This window comes from Mesoplodon mirus (assembly GCF_964341445.2).
Source record: "Mesoplodon mirus genome assembly, chromosome: 14".
Taxonomy (NCBI): domain Eukaryota; kingdom Metazoa; phylum Chordata; class Mammalia; order Artiodactyla; family Ziphiidae; genus Mesoplodon; species Mesoplodon mirus.
Window position 1 is genome coordinate 15672299 of NC_138990.1, and position 22706 is coordinate 15695004.

At 39.6% G+C, this 22706-nt stretch overlaps 1 protein-coding gene across 2 annotated transcripts in view; it reads right to left on the reverse strand.

Moving 5' to 3' along the window:
- The window catches only part of TMEM131 (transmembrane protein 131), a 190923-nt gene that overhangs the window by 94078 nt on the left and 74139 nt on the right, over positions 1 to 22706 (reverse strand). For both annotated transcript variants that reach the window (XM_082642292.1, XM_082642291.1), the window contains exons 4-5: positions 22315 to 22383; positions 6609 to 6732 (exon numbers count right to left, since the gene is read on the reverse strand). In XM_082642292.1, coding sequence (XP_082498418.1) covers positions 6609 to 6732; positions 22315 to 22383 — 193 coding nt within the window. The remainder of the gene's footprint in view (positions 1 to 6608; positions 6733 to 22314; positions 22384 to 22706) is intronic.

The following is a 22706-nucleotide window of genomic DNA, read 5'->3' on the forward strand; positions in this document are numbered from 1 at the left end:
ATGGTGTGTCAGTTTCTGCTTTATAACAAAGTGCATCAGCTATACATGTACGTATATCCCCATATCTCCTCCCTCTTGCGTCTCCCCCCCACCCTCCCTATCCCACCTCTCTAAGTGGTCACAAAGCACGGAGATGATCTCCCTGTGCTATGTGGCTGCTTCCCACTAGCTATCTATTTTACATCTGGTAGTGTATATATGTCCATGCCACTCTCTCACTTCATCCCAGCTTACCCCTTTCCCTCCCCATGTCCTCAAGTCCATTCTCTACGTCTGCGTCTTTATTCCTCTCCTGCCCATAGGTTCTTCAGAACCATTTTTTTTTAGATTTCATATACATGTGTTAGCATACGGTATTTGTTTTTATCTTTCTGACATACTTCACTCTGTATGACAGACTCTAGGTCCACCCACCTCACTACAAATAACTCAATTTCTTTTCTTTTTATGGCTGAGTAATAGTCCATTGTATATCTGTGCCACATCCTCTTTATCCATTCATGTGTCGATGGACACTTAGGTTGGTTCCACGCCCTAGTATTGTAAATAGAGCTGCAATGAACATTTTGGTACATGATTCTTTTTGAATTATGGTTTTCTCAGGGTATAGGCCCAGTAGTGGGATTGCTGGGTCGTATGGTAGTTCTATTTTTAGTTTTTTGAGGAACCTCCATACTGTTCTCCATAGTGGCTGTATCAATTTACATTCCCACCAACAGTGAAAGAGGGTTCCCTTTTCTCCACACCCTCTTCAGCATTTACTCTTTGTAGATCTTTTGATGATGGCCATTCTGACTGGTGTGAGGTGATACCTCATTGTAGTTTTGATTTGCATTTCTCTAATAATTAGTGATCTTGAGCATCCTTTCATGTGTTTATTGGCAAACTATATATCTTCTTTGGAGAAATGTCTATTTAGGTCTTCTGCCCATTTTTGGATTGGGCTGTTTGTTTTTTGATATTGAGCTGCATGAGCTGCTTGTATATTCTGGAGATTAATCCTTTGTCAGTTGCTTCGTTTGCAAATATTTTCTCCCATTCTGAGGGTTGTCATTTGGTCTTGTTTATGGTTTCCTTTGCTGTGCAAAAGCTTTTAAGCTTCATTAGGTCCCATTTGCTTATTTTGTTTTTATTTCCATTTCTCTAGGAGTGGGTCAAAAAGGATCTTGCTGTGATTATGTCATGGAGTGTTCTGCCTATGTTTTCCTCTAAGAGTTTGATGGTGTCTGGCCTTCCATTTAGGTCTTTAATCCATTTTGAGTTTATATTTCTGTATGGTGTTAGGGAGTGTTCTAATTTTTCATGTCGCTGTCCAGTTTTCCCAGCACCACTTACTGAAGAGGCTGTCTTTTCTCCACTGAATATTCTTGCCTCCTTTATCAAAGATAAGGTGACCATGTGTGCGTGGGTTTATCTCTGGGCTTTCTATCCTGTTCCATTGATCTATCTTTCTGTTTTTGTGCCAGTACCATACTGTCTTGATGACTGTAGCTCTGTAGTATAGCCTGAAGTCAGGGAGCCTGATTCCTCCAGCTCCGTTTTTCTTTCTCAAGATTGCTTTGGCCATTCAGGGTCTTTTGTGTTTCTATACAAATTGTGAAATTTTTTGTTCTAGTTCTGTGAAAAATGCCATTGGTAGTTTGATAGGGATTGCATTGAATCTGTAGATTGCTTTGGGTAGTATAGTCATTTTCAGAATGTTGATTCTTCCAATCCAGGAACATGGTATATCTCTCCATCTGTTTGTATCATCTTTAATTTCTTTCATCAGTGTCTTATAGTTTTCTGCATACAGGTCTTTTGTCTCCCTAGGTCGATTTATTCCTAGGTATTTTATTCTTTTTGTTGCCATGGTAAATGGGAGTGTTTCCTTCATTTCTCTTTCAGATTTTTCATCATGAGTGTATAGGAATGCAAGAGATTTCTGTGCGTTAATTTTGTATCCTGCAACTTTACCAAATTCATTGATTAGCTCTAGTAGTTTTCTGGTAGCATCTTTAGGATTCTCTATGTATAGTATCATGTCATCTGCAAACAGTGACAGCTTTACTTCATCTTTTCCGATTTGGATTCCTTTTATTTCCTTTTCTTCTCTGATTGCTGTGGCTAAAACTTCCAAAACTATGTTGAATAAGAGTGGTGAGAGTGGGCAACCTTGTCTTGTTCCTGATCTTAGTGGAAATGGTTTCAGTTTTTCACCATTGAGGACGATGCTGGCTGTGGGTTTGTCATATATGGCCTTTATTATGTTGAGGAAAGTTCCCTCTATGCCTACTTTCTGGAAGGTTTTTTTCATAAATGGGTGTTGAATTTTGTTGGAAGCTTTTTCTGCATCTATTGAGATGATCATATGGTTTTTCTCTTTCAATTTGTTAATATGGTGTATCACACTGATTGATTTGCATACATGGAAGAATCCTTGCATTCCTGGGGTAAACTCCACTTGATCATGGTGTATAATCCTTTTAACGTGTTGTTGGATTCTGTTTACCTGTATTCTGTTGTGGATATTTTCATCTATGTTCATCAGTGATACTGGCCTGTAATTTTCTTTTTTCTGTGACATCTCTGTCTGGTTTAGGTATCAGGGTGATGGTGGCCTCACAGAATGAGTCTGGGAGTGTTCCTCCCTCTGCTATATTTTGGAAGAGCTTGAGAAGAATAGGTGTTAGCTCTTCTCTAAATGTTTGATAGAACTCGCCTGTGAAGCCATCTGGTCTTGGGCTTTTGTTTGTTGGAAGATTTTTAGTCACTGTTTCAATTTCAGTGCTTGTGATTGGTCTGTCTGTATTTTCTATTTCTTCCTGGTTCAGTCTCAGAAGGTTGGGCTTTTCTAAGAATTTGTCCATTTCTTCCAGGTTGTCCATTTTATTGGCATATAGTTGCTTGTAGTAATCTCTCACTATCCTTTGTATCTCTGCAGTGTCAGTTGTTACTTCTTTTTCATTTCTAATTCTATTGAGTCTTTTCATTTCTAATTCTATTGTCTTTTCCCTTTTTTTCTTGATGAGCCTGGTTAATGGTTTATCAATTTTGTTTATCTTCTCAGAGAACCATCTTTTAGTTTTGTTTGTTTGTTTTGCGGTATGTGGGCCTCTCACTGTTGTGGCCTCTCCCGTTGTGGAGCACAGGCTCCGGACGCGCAGGCTCAGCGGCCATGGCTCACGGGCCCAGCTGCTCCGCGGCATGTGGGATCTTTCCAGACCGGGGCTCTAACCTGTGTCCCCTGCATCGGCAGGCAGACTCTCAACCACTGCGCCACCACAGAAGCCCCATCTTTTAGTTTTATTGATCTTTGCTATTGTTTCCTTCATTTCTTTTGAATTTATTTCTGACCTGATCTTTATGATTTCTTTCCTTCTGTTAACTTTGTGGTTTTTTTGTTCTTCTGTCTCTAATTGCTTTAGGTGTAAGGTTAGGTTGTTTGAGATGTTTCCTGTTTCTTGAGGTAGGATTGTATTGCTCTAAACTTCCCTCTTAGAACTGTTTTTACTGCATCCCATAGGTTTTGGGCCTTCGTGTTTTCATTGTCATTTGTTACTAGGTATGTTTTGATTTCCTCTTTGATTTCTTCAGTGGTCTCTTGGTTATTTAGTAATGTATTGTTTAGCCTCCATGTGTTTGTATTTTTTACAGATTTTTTTCCTGTAATTGATGTCTAGTCTCATAGCGTTGTGGTCGGAAAAGATACTTGATACGATTTCAATTTTCTTAAATTTACTGAGGCTTGATTTGTGACCTAAGATATGATCTATACGGGAGAATGTTCCGTGAGCACTTGAGAAGAAAGTGTATTCTGTTTTTGGATGGAACGTCCTATAAATATCAATTAAGTCCATCTTGTTTAATGTATCATTTAAAGCTTGTGTTTCCTTATTTTCATTTTGGATGATCTGTCCACTGGTGAAAGTGGGGTGTTAAAGTCCCCTACTATGATTGTGTTACTGTCGATTTCCCCTTTTATGGCTATTAACATTTGCCTTATGTATTGAGGTGCTCCATGTTGGGCGCATAAATATTTACAATTGTTATATCTTCTTCTTGGATTGATCCCTTGATCGAGATTATCGTTTGAAGAATTTTTCAGAAAGACTTCTCTTTGCATAAGATTCATTTGTAGAAATAAGTCCCTGGGAAAGCCTAGGTCAGAAATGTCAAATTGGTGTCCTTTGGTCCACACTATCTGTCTTTCTAAAGTCAAATTCATTTTTAATTTGAAAAATCAGTAGATATTATCTTATAAAAATTCCTATTTCCGACTCTTCTTGGAAAATCAGAAGAACTGTGCATGAGCTTACATGCCCATGTGGCCACCAGTGGCTGGAGCCGAGTGGGGGCTGTTGCCTTTGGATGGGACATGTGCTCTTCCAGGTCACCCCCCATTCCACTTCGTCTGCATCATCTACCTGGCTAGCCCCTGTAAGAATCTATTTGTGGGCTTCCCTGGTGGTGAAGTGGTTGAGAGTCTGCCTGACGATGCAGGGGACATGGGTTCGTGCCCCAGTCTGGGAAGATCCCGCATGCCACGGAGCCACTGGGCCCGTGAGCCATGGCCGCTGAGCCTGTGCATCCGGACCCTGTGCTCCGCAATGGGAGAGGCCACAGCGGTGAGAGGCCTGCGTACCGCAAAAAAAAAAAGAAGGATCTATTTGTAACTCTGCTATTTATTTGGTCTTCTTTGTATTGTGATAGGAACATGATAAAAGTAAAAACCCTGGTCTCTAACAAGGGTGAAGCTTGATGTTTAGAAACAACAAAACATTGCTTGAATTAGCAAAGTAAGTTAACAAGGTAAAAATAAAATCTGTAGTGTAGTTGTGAACTACTTTTAAACTGTTTCCATTGCACTTCACTATTTTGCCTTTTAACCCAACATGTCTCTACACTTTGGCAATGCCTGAAAGCTGGATGACTCCACTTACACCTAAGTGTGTCTCCATACAAGGATTGTAACGTATATGACCCATGCTGTAGCTTAATATGATACAAATCCGTGGGGAGGCCAACAGCACACCTAGACCCTCACCTTGGTTCTTGTCCCTAACTGCATGGCCACAGGCAAAGCCCTCTGGGGTTCAGCTCTTCATTCATATAATGAGGGTACTGGACTAGGTCTCTCTTAGACTGGGATTTGACTGTTTGAGACCATCAGCACATTTATAAAAATTGTGGAAATATCTTTTAGGTAAAACAAGTAATAACTCAAGGGAAACTTGTTTTAGAAAATATTTTAGAAAACGGATGCTTTCCAAGAGTACAACAAGAAAATTAAAACTTTATCATCAAAATATGCTGACTTATCCATTCCTTGTTTACAAAATAGTTTAAAATTTTGAAAAAGCCAAACTTATATGCCATTATTTACCCTGGAAGTTGCTACTTAATGACAACGTACGATGAAGCCAGGATTTTAGAAAGGAGAAATGTAAAAATCGAAATAACTGATATAAATTTATATGCTAAAAATTAGTTATTTAGTCATGTCTCTTCAAAGGTGTCAGTGAAAACCCTCGGAAGATGAAATCAGGCTCCATTCATTTACTTCCCTCTGACATTTGCTATTTGGCTAATTATTTTGGAAGCCTATATATTAAAGCTTAATGCATTCTCTCAAATCCAAAATTTATTAAGATCTTTTTTTTTGCCAGATAAAAGTTTTTTTATAGTAACAAGTTTGCATACTATCTACAAAAATGATTATAAGTAAAATTTTATAGGACACCTGTGTAGGAAGAACCCTAAACAGGCTCTCAAATTTCCTGCCCTAATTTCTGTGACTGTGAATATGAAGGATACCACACCTGTGATCTGCACTACTTGATAAAAGGGATTTTGCAGATGTAATGAGATTATTAGTCAGCTGACTCTGAGTTAATCAGAAAGGAGACTACCCAGGGGATGCTGACCCAATGACATGATTAAAGCAGAGTTTTCTCCACTGGTGGTAGGAGAGGAGGTCAGATTTCTAAAGCGTGAGGGAGATGTGATGCACCAGTGCCGGCTTCAAGATGGTGACAAGGAGTGTGGGTACCTCAGGGAACTGAGAGAGGTCTCTGGCTGACAGCCAGCAATGAAACGGGGACCTCAGTTCTACAACCACAAGGAACTGAATTCTGCTGACAACTTGAATGAGTCTGGGAGTGGATTTCCCCTGAGTCTCCAGTCAAGGACTCAGCCCAGCTGACATCTTAGTTACAGCCTGAAGATACTCAGAGCAAAGGACCCACTGGACTTGTGACTTACAGAACCATGTGCTAATAAGTGGGTGTTTGTGGTGATTTATTGCACAGCAATAGAAAACTAACACAATGCTGAGGAATGACCTATTATTAGGAAGGACAAGAAAACCAACTGAATGTATGAATGTTACATTTTTCAGAGTGCTTAAGTTTCAAAGTTGATTTGTTAGGCTGTTTCATGTTGAGAAAAACAATGTGTGTTGAAAAGTAGAAGTGATAATTCTCAGGGAATGGGGCAAACTAAAGTCCAGAATAAATGTGAAACATTCAAACTAGATTTTAATTACAGCAAAGTAAAATTATACACTAAAAACCCTAGACATTTCAACTTCAAACTCAAGAGAAATCAAATACGGCAGAGATGCTTACCCTATTTTGAAAAAATGATGCATGAAAATGTGATGTTGTAGCAGATATTGATACTAAAGTAATAGTTTCTTCAGAACTAGGATTATGTAAGTAAACTTTTTCCATTTTTGGCATTCCAACTGGTCTGTAAAAACAAAAAGAAAACTGTTACAAATACTTCAAAGACAATTTCTAGTTTTAGAGTTAACCTCTAGTTGTTAAAAAATTAAACATCAAAATTATTTAGACAAATACATACTCAAATGTATGAAATTATATATTAAATTAGTTTATATCTAAAATTACACATAAAATGCATGCATTAGCTATTCAGCAAATAAAATTATTGAGTGCCAACTGTATGTCACACACTGAGCCAGGTACTGGGATGTAAGGAGGCAAGTGTCCACCCAGATGAAGCTTGCAATCTAGTGAGGAAGCAGGCAGGGAACAAAATGGTCAGATCCCTTAATTACTTTCTGTAATACCACCTATCGCCTGCTTCTCTACTAATTCTGAATCTTATCCTCCTCTCCCCAAATTCCACTGATAGATGCTCTTCAATTTAGAAGAAGTTTAGTGGCAACGTTATGTGAGCAGATCTGCCTTATGAGTTAGGGGCTGTTGTTATACTCATTTTATAGATGAGGACACCAAGGCACAGAAAGCTTAATTAACTTGCCTAAAGTCATACTTGGAACCTCACTCTGAATCCAGGCCATCTGGCTCTAGTCCCTGCTCTAACCCTCTCAAAGGAACAGTATAAAGCACACACTCGAGGTCTGATATCCACAGATTCATTTTAATGTTCCCCATGGCATCCACATTACAGTTTGTCTGAAAAGTGAAACCTCCTCAGTATGTAGTCCATTAAGTACTTACGTTGCTAATCATATTTGCACAGGCTTCCTAGCTTGACAGCTTAAGAGAATTCTGCAAATAAATTACTTTTTTTCAGAGTTCTCTCTAGTTATTTAATTGGCGCCTGTCTTTTTTTTTTTTTTGCGGTACGCGGGCCTCTCACTGTTGTGGCCTCTCCCGTTGTGGAGCACAGGCTCCGGACGTGCAGGCTCAGCAGCCATGGCTCACGGGCCCAGCCACTCCACGGCATGTGGGACCCTCCCGGACCGGGGCACGAACCTGTGTCCCCTGCATCGGCAGGCGAACTCTCAACCACTGCGCCACCAGGGAAGCCCTAAATCTGCAATTTAAAACTTCCCCACAAATAAAACTCCAGTCCATAAGGACTTGACTGGCAAAGTCTACCAAATATTTAAAGGGACTATTCTACCAAACACTTTGCGGAAAAGAGAGATGCTGATACAAAATGGGGAAAGATGAGAAAGGACTCTGTGAGGCTGGATTTGAATTGGGAAAATATGAATTGGACTTACCAGTATGGGCCATGATTTATGCATGTATACATATCAATATATACATACATAATGCATATGTATATATACATGTATATATTCCTCCAGAGAGCGGTCCACATGAGCACAGAAGCAATGACATATAGGGGCAATGAGCACATTCAGTGTCCAGATCTGGGTTTCTAAATGTCATTTCCCACTGAAGAAACCAGGACTTCTTTAGTTTTGGCTAATTCCAGGTCTTGGACAAAGCAAACATAAGGAAGTCTAGAACGTTTGTTGTATCAGAAAGCAAAGAATTGTTCAAAGATAATAGGACATATCAAAAAAAGAAAAAGGAATCAGCTTAAACAGGCTCCCACTGGCAAAATCTGTAAAATTTGGAGCAAAAAGAACAGTGAAAGTAAAGGGTTTTAACACACTGATTAAAAAACAAAACCCATGAGTCTATAGCAGAGATCAACAACTTTTTTCTCTAATGGGCCAGACAGTAAACATTTTAGGCTTTACAGACCATGCAATCTCTGGCACAACTACCCAGTCTGCCACTGTTGTGCAAAAAGCAGGCATAGACAAACGTAAATGAATGGGTATGGTTATGTTCCAGTAAAACTTTATATATAAAAACAGGCGTCAAGGGCCATAATTTGCTAACCCTTGGTCTATAGTGATGATCAAAGAAAAGAGGGGAATACTTCTTTACAGAAGAATCTTGATTCCTAAATGAAAAAAACAATGATAGAATTTGAAGGGGAAAAAAGGAATCACCATTTTGCAACTATCGATGTAATGACTGATTCAGGTAAGAGTCTATGGGTAGTGATGAGGTAAACTATTAGATGAAAGATTGATGGAGAACAGGATAGCAACCCTACAGATTATTTATTAATTACAAAGAGGAAAAGCCATCTTTACAATTTACAGGATCTGGCAGATAGTACACCAATGAGTGCTCAAACTCAGCATCAACAATAATTAGAAATATGGACATTACATTACCCTGATATAATGTAATACAACATTATCTATGTAATGTTCTTGACAAAAATGTTTAGCCTGAAATCTAATCATTAGGATATAATCAGGCAAATCCAGTTTGTAGGCTATTCTATAAGTCAACTGACCTGGACTACAAAAATTTCAATCTTATGAATAAAAAAAAGAAAAAAGGTAGGAAACAGTTCTAGATTAAAGACACCTACCAACCAAATGTAATGTGTCATCCTTAATTTAAACCTGGTTAGAGGATGGAAGACTATATTGCTTTTGGCAATTAGGGAAATTTGAATGTAAACTATATATTAGATAATGTTACTGTATCAATATTAGATTCTTTGGGTGTGATAATGGAATTGTGGCTACATAGGACCAGTCCCTTAGGATTCACACACTGAAGAACTCAGGGGTAAAATATGATGTGTACATTTACTTTTGGGAAAAAAGGTGGAGTTTGTGTGTGTGTAGAAAGAAAAAGAGACAGAAAAGGTTAACTCTTGGTGAATCTGGATAAAGGTTATGTAGGTGTTCACCATATTGTTCTTCCAACTTCTCTGTACTTTAAAATTTTTCAGAAGTTGGGGAAAATATTAAGACTTTCTGTTCAACAAAATACCAGATGGGAAAATTTAACAGACACATGACAAGCTGGGAAAAGATATCTGCAGTGTCTAAATATCTTTTAGACTTTAAGGTTATTTTTAGACTATAAGAGGAATTTCTAATTACTAAGAACCCCAAAAGAAAAATGGTCAAAGGATATGAACCGGCAGTTTATAGGAAGAGGAAACACAAAAGGCCAATAAGCATATAGAGATGGATATTCGAACTTACTAGTGATCAGAGAAATGTAAAATTAACAAGGCATCATGTTATCCCTATTTAACTAGCAAAATTAGAAAGTTGGCTAATGTTAAGTGCGAATACAGGGGACACGGCAATACAGGAATGCTTGTGGACTGCTCGGAGGAGTACAGAGAGGAAGAGCCATTCACAAGAGCAATCAGGCCATACCTAGATACGTGAAGTGTACTCACACTCTGTAACCTATGCATTCCACTTTGCGCTTATAATTCCAAAGAAATTCTCATGACGGTCCGTAAGTGACCCTGTAAGAGGATTTCACTGCAGGGCTGTCTGTAGTGGTAAGGCAGGAAAGGCAATATGTGTAGCCATCAAAGGGGGAGTTAACAGTAGAGTAAGTGCTCACTATTTAACTCCTGTGGTTAGAAATAAGAGAGCAGAGAAATAATCTAACAAAAACAGACCTTTAAAAAGGTAAGAAATAGAATGAGCTATGCAGCCACTATGGAAAACAGTATGGAAGTTCCTCAAAAAATTAAAAACAGAACTACCTTATGATCCAGCAACCCCCTCTTCTTCCCACATCTGAAGGAAATGAAAACAGGGTATCGAAGAGATACATGGCACTCTCAGGTTTACCGCAGCACTGTTCACAATGGTCAAGATATGGAAACAACTTAAGTGTCCATCGATGGATGAATGCATAAGGAAGCTGTGGTGTATATATACACGATGGAACATTATTCAGCCATGAGAAAAAAGGAAACCCTGCCATTTGTAACAACACGGATGGACTTCAGGGCATTATGCTATGTGAAGTAAGTCAGAGAAAGACAAATCTGTATGATATCACTTATATGTGGAATCTAAAAAAGCCAAACTCATAGAAACAAAGACTAGAATGGTATTTACCAGGGACTAGGGGGTGGGGGTAAAGGAGAGATGTCAGTCCAAGAGCACACATTTCCAGTTAGAAGATGAATAAGTTCTGGTGATCTAATGTACCACATCGTGATTATAGTTAATAATACTGTACTATACGCTTGAAAGTTGCTAAGATCTTAAATGTTCTCACCACAAAAAAGAAATGGTAATTATGTGATGTGATGCAGGTGTTAGCTAATGCCATGGTGGTAATCATTCTGCAGTGTAAGTCAAATCAACGTGCTATATACCTTAAACTTACAATGTTATTTATCAGTTATATCTCAAAGTTGGAAAAAAAACTGAATGAGCTATATCACAATATTATTTATACATTAAAATATAATTACATACATTAAAATTATGTAAGAATAATTTATAACTGGGTGGCAGATACAAAACTATACATGTCTTATTCATTTCTGTCTGTATATTATATTTCATAAAAAAGAAAAAAGGTGAAAATAATGTGGTAAAGTAATGAAAATACTCTGGAAAGTAACATTGCCCTATAATTGTTAAGCATCATCATATAAAAGTGAAATAAAGCATTCAGAGTCTTTTATTTTTCCTTTTGCTTCAGAGTGACCACATCAGTCCAGATGGCTTTGCTATGTGGGTTGAGGGTGGGTTTGCTATGCTATGAGGTCAATGAATCAAAAGGTATTTGCCGAGGACCTACATTTGAGCCACCACTGTAACAATGCTACCTTATCTTTACAGGTGCTTCTTATATAGCCATCAATGCTGAATCCTGTTTAGTCAGACAGTAAGCCCCATATGTTGTGATATGATCCCTCAATAATTCAATTTGAAAAGTACTTTAACAAATTTTATCTAAACAGACTATTAGAGAACTTAGGGTGGAAGTGTTATAATTAAACATTATGATAAATAAACTCAAAGCTCATTTTATCGTCCAAGCAGAAGTTTTAGTCTGTTTCCTTAGAGGTTTGCCTAACTTCCTTATTAGGACGTCTTTTGGGGGTAAAACCCTCAAAGTCTAAAGTTGGGCAGAATTACATGCACTCAACCTGACTTTTAACACAGTCACATTATTTCACTGGATTCTCATATTCTGTATCACCTAAATCAACATCAAATGTAACTCAGCACCACTTATTCATTTCTTCTGCAGCTTCATCTACAGTTGACTCTTGAGTTGTTTTAAACATTCTGTCTTTTCTAGAATGGGATAACAATACCTTCTTTCCATACTACCCCAAAAAGTCACGTTCCTATGCATAAGGTCCACAAACTATATAAATAAGAACTCTTCACTGTCTTTTGTAAACATTTAACACATTTTTAAGGTTTTGAAAATGGGTTGTGCTGCTTTTTATTTTACACACCATCTGAGAATTTCTTTATAATGCTGACATGAAGTTTTGTTGTTGCTGAGGTTCAATGTCTTCTGGTGCCTATAAAGCTTAAACCAAGACATATTCCCCTTCTGAGAGCCCATCACTGCAGATACCACCAGCTCTTGCCAGAAGCGGGAAGGCTGTAGAGAAGATGAACTCCCTTAAAGCCTCTCAGCAGAGAGCAGGTGATTCTGCGGCATTAGCGGTCACGAAGAGGCTACACCCACAGACCGCCCTTGAGAGGCAGGACCCCACAGACGAGTTTCCTGCTTTGCAGGGAAGCAAAAACCTGGTCCAGAACTGCTCCGTGGCTTACAGCCCCGCCATCACGAGGCTCAAAATCTTTCTGTGGCTTACAGTTCAGCCATGAGGAAAAAACCCAAAGGTGAACCAAGGCTTCTTGGGTCCTCAGGAGGGGACAGGGGGCATCCAGAGGCAGGTCTGCGACAACGCGTTTAGGGTCAGAAGGCAAGAAGCTGAGTGCCCTCGGGAGCCCCCAGTGCGTGGACTTCCTCCTGCTCAGATAGAGACTTTCTCAGGAGCTAGACCTCTTGACCACCAGGCTCATCGATCTCAGGTAGGGTCACGGGACCCTAAAATAATTAGGGAAGTAGGTACAGATCCAGCTGGGACTTCAAACTGTGGCCATGATGCTGCAGGAAGAAGCTTTACAAAGACAATATGGAAGATAAAACTCTTCTTCCTCAAGCTTTATACACATATAAGTAGAGTAACAGTACACAGAAATAAAAATGTCCTCCTTCCACCCTGTAAGTTCACCGATTATGTGCTTTTCTCAACAAACATGCTCTTTTACAATTCAAATGTCCCAGAGGCTAGCTGGCAACCAGTGTTTCTCCTCCCTATGAATTTGTTCTTAATGTTTTTCCTCCACTGACCTCAGTGCAATCGATCTCAGTTTAGATAAAGAAGACAGGGTATAAGACAGACAGGTACTCTGGGGGATCCTTGAAGAAGACAGGACTGAAGATGGCCTGCTACAGGAGAGGGCTCTGGGGTAAGGAAACAAGCCTGGAGGTTCTAGGAGCCTGGAAGCAGGGGTGGATCAGAAAGCTTGGTTTGCAGTACTGCTGAGGCTGGCCTCACCCTTTCTTTTAGGGATCAAAGAGGAAAGACCCTAAGCCACACCCTCCGGAAATGAACCCTTGGAGAAGGGTCATCTACTTACGTTGCTGAGAGAAGTCTGGAGTAACAAGAACTGAGGGAAGGCGTCAGCAGGCTATTCCAGTCACTCATGCACACACAGAGCAGGCTTCCTGCAGTTCCAGGTGGTCCAGACCATGGAAGCAGAGGGAGGTCTCCTTGGATGGACCAGCTTACAGACCTCATACAAACAGCTTCCCCTGCCTCTCCCTCTCCTCAGTTCCCTTGACAAAGTGGAAGACTGAGGAGAAAAGTCACACTGAACCATGGAAAACTATGCTCATGTACTAATACAAATTTACTTGTAAATAAATAAGCAGTGCATCAGTGTTCTATGCTGCCTAACAAAGTACCACAAACCGAGAGGGTTAAAGCAATGCCCATTTATCATCTCTCAGTTCTGTACGGTAGAAGTCCAGGCACAGCATGACTGGGGTATCTGCTCAGGGTCTCACAATCATGGCTCAAAGTCCCCTTCTAAGCTCATGCACGTTGCTGGCAACGTTTAGGTTGCTCTCAGCCTCTTGCCATATGGCCCCTGCCCTTTCCAAAACCAACACAAAGAAACTCCCTTGCATCAAATACCCCTCATGCTTCAAATCTCTGACATTTCTGTCTCTGTTTGCCACAGCCAGATGTAGAGGGTTCCTGTGATTAGGTCAGGTGCCCAGATTACCTCCCAAATCAACTGATTTGGGACCTTAATTACATTTTCAAAATTCTCTGAAAATTCTACAGCAACATCTAGATTAGCATTTGATTGAATACAATTGGGAGAAGGTGAATGTGCACCTTAGGGGCCAGGAATCTGGGGGCCATCTTAGAATCCTGCCTGTCACAAGCATCATGTGTGACTGCTTGGCTAGAGAGGTAAGATTTAAAAATAAGACAAAGATTTTCAAATGCCTGCTAGTGCTGGTCCAGTTTGTTTCCATTATCAGCTGCTCCAAAGACAGAAGGAGGGCCAAGGGAGTTAGTGTGAATTATTTGCGGACAAGCCAAGCTGAGGTATACAGCTGTTCTCTGTGCTGTCAAGAGCAGAGCTTCTGACTAACTGTGCATATTTTACAAGAGTCTGAGGCTCAAAAGAATTAGGAAGAAGCACTCATGAATTAGAGACTAGCTTGGAAAGTAAGCTGCGATTTTGTGGTCAATGGCAATTTTTCTAGCCACAGAAAGATGACAATGCAGTGCCACGAAACAGCTGAAGAAATGGCTGAGTAGCTGCCCTCAGGCAAACTTTGTGAATGGCAGTGGCACAGCAGTCTATTAAACACAACTTCTGGCAGGAATTTGGGCCAAATCAATATGCACTACTTTGACCACTCGATTACCACAAAATCTGACCATCGTCTCAAACACATTTTAGACTGAGGGCTGAGCTGGAGTGTTGGTTGAACAGTTAGAAATTGGAAAGCTAAAAAGCACCAAACATCCCTTTAGAAAAGAGGGCCTACTTGATTTTCTTGGAATACCAAAAAGTGATTAGGGAGAAATGCCTCTCATCAACTGAACTCGACAATAAACACCTCCATTTTTAGCAAGTTTATTCAATTTCCACTTTTTAAAAAGCCATTAAGTCTCTGTTTTAAACTTCTAGATTTGAAATCAAGATTTTCTGCACTTAATAATTATATAAACCAAAGAACTCAGTAAAACAAGTTCCCACCCAAAGAATCTTTTAAATCTGCAATAAATGTTTGAAAAAAGGAGTTGTTATGGAAACAGAAAAATATTTAACAGCACTGGCATAAATAACTGCGGGGGGTGAGTAAAGCAGGGGGTGGGGGGGAAGGTGGTGGTCAGGCCCAACATTGCTCCAGGCTGACTGCTACAGAGAGAGGGTGGGGGGAAGGGGGGGAAAGAAAAGAAGGGCAGAGGGAGAGGGAGGGAGAGGGGAGGGGCAAAAAAGTAGAATCAAAGAATAAATTTAAACAAAATGGATGTAAACAGAGAAAGCCTATTTTTCAAGAAAGTTAATTTGATCAAACATCAAAGACATTCTAGAGGGCGGTAGGGACGGCCAGGGTAGTGAGAGGAGTCAGGCCACGGCAGTTTAGAAAGCAGCCAGGGAACTAGAGCTGCATCCTCTAGGACAGGAAACTGTCTTGGAGACCCTGGTTGGCAACTGAATGCAACCTGGAGTGATAAATTTCATCCGACTCAAAAGTTCTTCCAGTTACTGCAAAGGGTGTTTTAAAATTAAGAATGGCTTCTGGTTTAGCAAAAATGACCACAAGCAGTAGAAGTAGTTCACAGAACACGTAAGGCAAAACTTCAGTGCATAAGTCAAGGTACAGTGAGCAATGATTTCTGATTACTTACAATTTCTGGAAAAAAATATTATGAAGTGTGTTCTGTTAAGGCTACTTCTCAAGTCCTAAGATTACTGCTAGACATATGAAGCTAATGAAACATTTACAGCATGGGCATTAATTAAATCAGTACATTGCTGGATCAAGAAGAAAAGGTATAGCAAATGTTTAATGAAATGCTGCAAAAACGCTTGAAAATGCAAAACGAATTTTACTGTAGCAGAAGAAATCAGCAGGTAATCTTGCTGAACTTAAAGACAACGTACGGCATGTGGTAAGTGTGAAAGCCAGATACGTAAAGATATTTATCACGTAAAGATAAATAGTGCGTATTTATCTTGATAGGCGGGTCTAGTAGGGAAGCAGACGTCAAAAGAAACAATTAGAGCAATAACCAGCACTGACAGAAGTTAGTAGAGGATGTCAGGTGTGATGAAGAACCCAATTCCAGTTTTGATGTCTCACTGCTGACAGTTTTCAAGCCCCACAATGTCCCTTCACCTCGTGCCCCACATCTGGGCAAGCCCACAGGGAAGCCTGCACACTCTCTCTCCAGTCTACTAAGAAGTTCAGACCATGCAAGCAAGCCTGCCCAGCCTCACCCCCTAAGCATAAGAGCCAAGCCAGTTTCCTTTCTCTGCTCTCTCAAGCCATTTTTCAGACCTTGGGAGCCCTCCCTGCTCTCCCCAGAAAGCTTCATTATGTGAGGATAACAAATCTTTTCAGCCCTTCGTGGCGTGTGAATCAGTCTTGACACCTAAATCAAATTTTGGGTGTGGATCCATCCCAGCTCTGTGGAGTGAACACCACACCATGGAAGCAGGGAGGAAGGCAGTTTCTACCTCTGCTAGGCAGGCTGGGGAAGGCGTGCTTTACAGAGGACTGAAGGTCATCGGGGGTTCAACGGGCCAGGGAGGTTGTAACGGGCTTCAGCTGGAGTTCCTGCCCACTGCACAACTTTCCTTTCTCTGGGTGAAACCCTGATAATTACAGAGACACCCCCTGGAAGACACGTCCACTACCAAACACCGTCCTTATCTGAGTGGTGAGGGAGCCACCTCACCTAAGCGAGGCTAATGACTGTACTACTCTGAGATTTTTCCAACTAAAGTAAAAGAAGCTATTATTCCCCGAGGGAGGGAGGCTAGAGAATGCGGGTCTGAAGAACAGTCAGTAGATTTGCTCTCATCATCGTAGGGAAAAGACATGGGCAGTGGGAGAGAAGAAGCCAACAGCAAGTGGGGCAGAGATAAGAGATGGGGGGGTGCGGGGAAGAAAGGCCTAGTGGTGCTGGATAACGCGCATCCTGTCGCTCCCAGGTCCCACTGCAACTCTGAACTTTCTGCAAGTATATTACAGTCCTTGGAATTCCTCCTAGTATATCCTTGTTTTTGCTCAACTCCTTTCAGTTAGATTTCTATCACTTAGAACCAAACGACGACAGCACTGACCAAAACAGAGGGATTACGGCACTCTGTAATTACTGTTAATCTTCCTACAATACCAATAATGGCACTGTACTTAGGCAGGACGTAGGCATGAGATGTCATTATGTGTGCTACAGATGACTTTAAAAACTCAACAAAAATATGAATATGGCAAAATTTTTTTTTTTTTTTTTTTTTTTTTTTTTTTTTTTTTTTTTTGCTGTACGCAGGCCTCTCACTGTTGTGGCCTCTCCCGTTGCGGAGCACAGGCTCCGGACGCGCAGGCTCAGCGGCCATGGCTCACGGGCCCAGCCGCTCCGCGGCATGTGGGATCTTCCCGGACCGGGGCACGAACCCGTGTCCCCTGCATCGGCAGGCGGACTCTCAACCACTGCGCCACCAGGGAAGCCCTGGCAAAATTTTTAATTACTGAATTCAGTTTAAGAATATATTCACTATCTGTTCTATTTTTCTGTATGACTGCATGAAACCTTCCATGAAAAATTCTTTTTGGAGAGGAGCCTCTTAAAGTATGTATAACATGCCTGGAGCTTTCAAAGAGAGTTTGGCCATCACCTGAGCTAAGAGACTCCCAACAACAGCTGGATGTGAGATTGCCGTGCTTCCTTGGGATCCTCCCCAAGTGCCTGCCCGTGGACATCAATATTCAGGTCCTGCCCTTGAGGCTCCAGCCTGCTCGCAATTTTCCCTTCCTGAGTGCCTGCCCCTGTACACTTTGGGCTTGCTTAACCAGCTCCCACAATTATATAAGCCAATTCCTTATAAAAACTCCACACATAAACATATACGGACACACACACACACACACACAACACAAATCTGACTGGATCTGTTCCTCTGATTGAACTCTAACACATGTGTTCACATCTCCTCCCAACTCTTACTTCTATAGATCCACTTCTACCTTTATGAGATAAAAACAAACTCTGTTCAGTGCTCTCAGGCTGGACACAGAAAAGTTTAAATTAAGGGTAAATTTTTCTTCCTTTTGCTTCTGCTCTTTTGCAGCAGCATAAATTTGCTGCTTTGGGGAACAGTCCAGTCTAACTCCGCTATCCCTTTTCTGTGCTGTAACCAAGAGCTCACACTCTGCTTCAAACAATTTTCTTCATCGTATAACCCAAGCCTCGTCTGTCCTGGAGTGCATCTGTGTGTTCGCACATCTTCAGCACATCATCCTCTCCAGTCATAGATTAATTCATTGATTTCTGTGCTCCTTGTACATGACACCTAGTTACTCTCTAGCCTAAATATTAACTAAAAATGTTTTACATTCTGCATATCCTTTCACCTCTTAATTCCATTTTTTTTGGACTCCTGAGGAACTAGTCATGGTTGTGCTTAAAGCATTAGTTTCAGCACTGATTATAAGAACAGAGTTTAAAACAATAAATGAATTTTTAAAATATATCCATACAATTTGCTGTTCTTTGATACCACAAAATAATGTAACAGAAAATTCTATGGAATAAAAAAATGCACAGTGTATATGTTTAGAAAGCAGGTTAGGGACTTCCCTGGTGGTGCATGGTTAAGAATCCACCTGCCAGGAATAAAGACGCAAATGTAGAGAATGGACTTGAGGACATGGGGAGGGGGAAGGGTATGCTGGGACGAAGTGAGAGAGTGGCATGGACATATATACACTACCAAACGTAAAACAGACAGCTAGTGGGAAGCAGCCACATAGCACAGGGAGATCAGCTCAGTGCTTTGTGACCACCTAGAGGGGTGGGATAGGGAGGGTGGGAGGGAGAGGCAAAAGGGAGGGGATATGGGGATATATGTATACATATAGCTGATTCACTTTGTTATACAGCAGAAACTAACACAACATTGTAAAGCAATTATACTCCAAGAAAGATGTTTAAAAAAAAAAAAAAAAAGAATCTACCTGCCAATGCAGGGGACATGGGTTCAATCCCTGGTCTGGGAAGATCCCACATGTCTTGGAGCAACTAAGTCCATGCGCCGCAACTACTTAGCCTGTCCTCTAGAGCCTGTGAGCCACAACTAGTGAGCTTGCGCTCTAGAGCCCACGTGCCACAACTACTGAAGCCTGCGTGCCTAGAGCCCGTGCTCCGCAACAAGAGAAGCCACCGCAATGAGAAGCCCACACACCACAACGAAGAGTAGCCCCCACTCACCACAACTAGAGAAAGCCCGTGGGCAGCAACGAAGACCCAATGCAGCCAATAATAAATTAATTTATTTATTTATTTATTTTTAAAAAAAGAAAGCAGGTTATAAAATAGTTTATGGTCTGAAAATACTGTTATATTTTTGTAACTCAATAAATAAATACAGATACACAGAAAAAGGACTTGAAGGATAGAAGTTCAATGTTTATGTTTCCGGGTGGTTGGATTACTGGTAAATTTTTACTTCTTTCTCTTGATAAGCATTTTCTAAGTTTACCACAGTGAGCGTGTACTGCTAGCATATTGGGCAAAACCCCAGTAAATTTTGTAGTGGTGATTTAATCATCTGTGGCCTAGAACAGGAATTCTTTACTAGCCCTTAAGGATCCAGATATGGACTTTGATGGGGATGGCTATAAAACCCTTGAACCTATGTGCAAAATGCTATTTGTATGTGCAAACTGTGTGTGTGTGCATTTGCGGAAAGGAAGGAAGAGGTTCTGACAGCTTTCATCTGTTCTTAAAGAAAACCATGATCCAAAAAAGGTTAAAACTACCAGTCCAGAATTTTGCTTGCCCTTATCTCAATTTCTCCTATTTGGGGGTGGGGCATTCATTATGTAAAGCATTGAGGGGCAGATAATTTGGAACAGGAATTACCAATTTCGATTCAGATATTTTGCACACCTGAAAATTTCTTTATCTCAGGAGATGCATGAAATTTTCAAAACTCCCTTAAAGAAAAAATGAGGTGAAAAACGTTGGATATAACTTTTGAAACAATCTCTCTAAAATGGTTACTGCTAAGCTTTTCAAAGTAAGAATACTCACTATGTTAGACTTAAAGTTTTGCTACTGTACCCTAATATCCTCTGTCCCCAGGCTCATGGTGTCATCATAAACATGGCCCATGCCATAGTCCTAGATTGGAGTTCATCAGAGAGGTAGAACTCATCATTATTTTAAAAATAATGAACCTTCTTGCTAAAGATCAAAATGCATGCCATGTTTCATTAAATATCTTGGCATTTGACAGAAGAAGACTATGAGTGATATATTACTGTGACTGGATTAAGAACTCTATGTTTCTGCCATCTCAACATCGTATCTAAACCTTTTTATAGGACAGAAACAATAGTGATGTATTTCCTAACTGAACATTATGGTCTTTAAACCTAACACCCACAAGTCAATTTTACTATTTATATAACGACTACTTGCAAATACTGATTCCATCTACAGGTCCAAAAGGAAGCGCACAAACTTCTCTCTGCAGCCCCACCCCAAAAATCCATGATCTCTGTAAACACCTGAAAAGATGGAGTTGTTATCAGATAGCTCTTCTTATGCTGACTACTCTACCATGGTTTTGTACAAGTATAACTGATATATTTGATTATTCTAGGTTTGAGATTGTAAAGAAATTATTACAGAATTAATTAAAGAATGTTAAAGAATGCAAGGCTGCCTACTGTGGTACACGTAAAAACTAAATGAAAACTTGACATTAACATCTTAGTGTAGAAGAACAGTTTCAGGTACCTGGTTTCAAATAAAAAGATTAATACACTTCCAAATTTAAAAATACCCTGAAATATTTAAACAGAAATTATTTAAATTTAATGTCTTCACTAGTAGAAAACGGTTAACTACAACTTTGACAACGTTAAAAAAATTAGTTTTCATTTATTGAATCAGAATAGACCTGCATACAGCTCCCCCTACCAATTCCCTTTTAAATTCTTTTCTTCTAATAAATGCTGGAGAGGGTGTGGAGAAAAGGAAACCCTCCTACACTGTTGGTGGGAATGTAAATTGGTACAGCCACTATGGAGGTTCCCTAAAAAACTAAAAATAGAGCTAACATATGATCCAGCAATCCCACTCCTGGGCATATATCCAGAGAAAACCATAATTCGAAAAGATACATGTACCCCAATGTTCACTGCAGCACTATTTACAATAGCCAGGACATGGAAGCAACCTAAATATCCATCGACAGAGGTATGGATAAAGACAATGTGGTACATATATATGATAGAATATTACTCAGCCATAAAAAAGAATGAAATAATGCCATTTGAGCAACATGGATGGATCCAGAGATTGTCATACGGAGTGAAGTCAGACAAAGACAAATATCATATGATATTGCTTATATGTGGGATCTAAAAAAATGGTACAAATGAACTTATTCATAAAACAGAAACAGAGTCACAGATGTAGAAAACAAACTTATGGTCACCGGGGCGGTAAAGGAGTGGGAGGGATACATTGGAAGATTGGGATTGACATATATACACCACTATATATAAAATAGATAACTAATAAGGACCTACTGTATAGCACAGGGAACTCTACTCAATATTTTGTAAAGACCTATATGGGAAAAGAGTCTAAAAAAGAGTGGATATATGTATATGCATAATTGATTCACTTTGCTATACACCTGAAACTAACACAACATTGTAAATTAACTTTACTCCAATAAAAATTATTTTAAAAAAAGAACAAAAAAAATTTTTTTTAAACATCTTTTCTTCTGCTAACTTACCAGAGTGGCATTACTCTAGTAGTTATATCATTTAAGATGTTCTCTTTATCTACCTGCTAAATTGGGTTGGAACCAAATATGGGTGAAGACTTGTCTTCCCCTCAGTGTACCTGAGATGTGCAAAACCTGAGACCCAGAGGCAGAAGGTAAGCAGAACTATGGTTTGAGGAAGTACTCTGTGGTTGGACCTTGTCTTCCTGTAGGATCTGCTTTTATTTGGCCTCCTGGGTTGGTGATAATATTATTTATTTGATGATGTATAAAAGTTTGTACTTTAAAAGCATATACATCAAACAAATTGATATATTCTTCTACATCCACAAGGAAAAATGTTAAATAATAAAAATGGAAATGAAGTGCTGATCAGAAAGGTAACCCTAAGTTTAATGCTGCTTCTGAAGATAAGATCCTCTGAACCAGAGACTCCAAAATGTAGATATTTTTCAAAGTTCAAAATTTAATATTATATGTTAGATTCATAATAGATACTTACTTCCCATTTTCAAACTGTATTCAACATTATTTACTTTCCTGATGACTAAAACATGTAACTTTCTCATACAAGATAACACAGGCAAAAGGCAAGACAAATGCATGCATAAAATACATATAATATTGCTATGGTCTGAAATTTTTAAACTTACTGTTCATGGAAATCCAGCATTGGTGGCTCAAATCGTATAGGTCTGCAATTACCCCGGTACAGAGATATACTGTAAGTAAAAAGAAAACAGCCTAAGAAGCAATTCTTCAACATATGTGTTTCCCCAAACCAAAGTCAGACACTTGAGTTTTGTCATGATAAAGTTTAAGAAAAGTGGAGTCTTATATTAGAAATATGTTACTTTTTTATTAGAGGAAATCAATAAATGTTTGTTTTAAAAATGGGGGAAAAAAGGAGTGTTTTTCCTATTCAAAGGTATGCAAAAACAGAAACTGCTCAAATAGACTGCCGAAATTTATTTAGTTGATATAATTGATAACAATATACCTTAATATGTTCATTCGGATTTTTTTTTTTTTTTTTTTTTTGCCA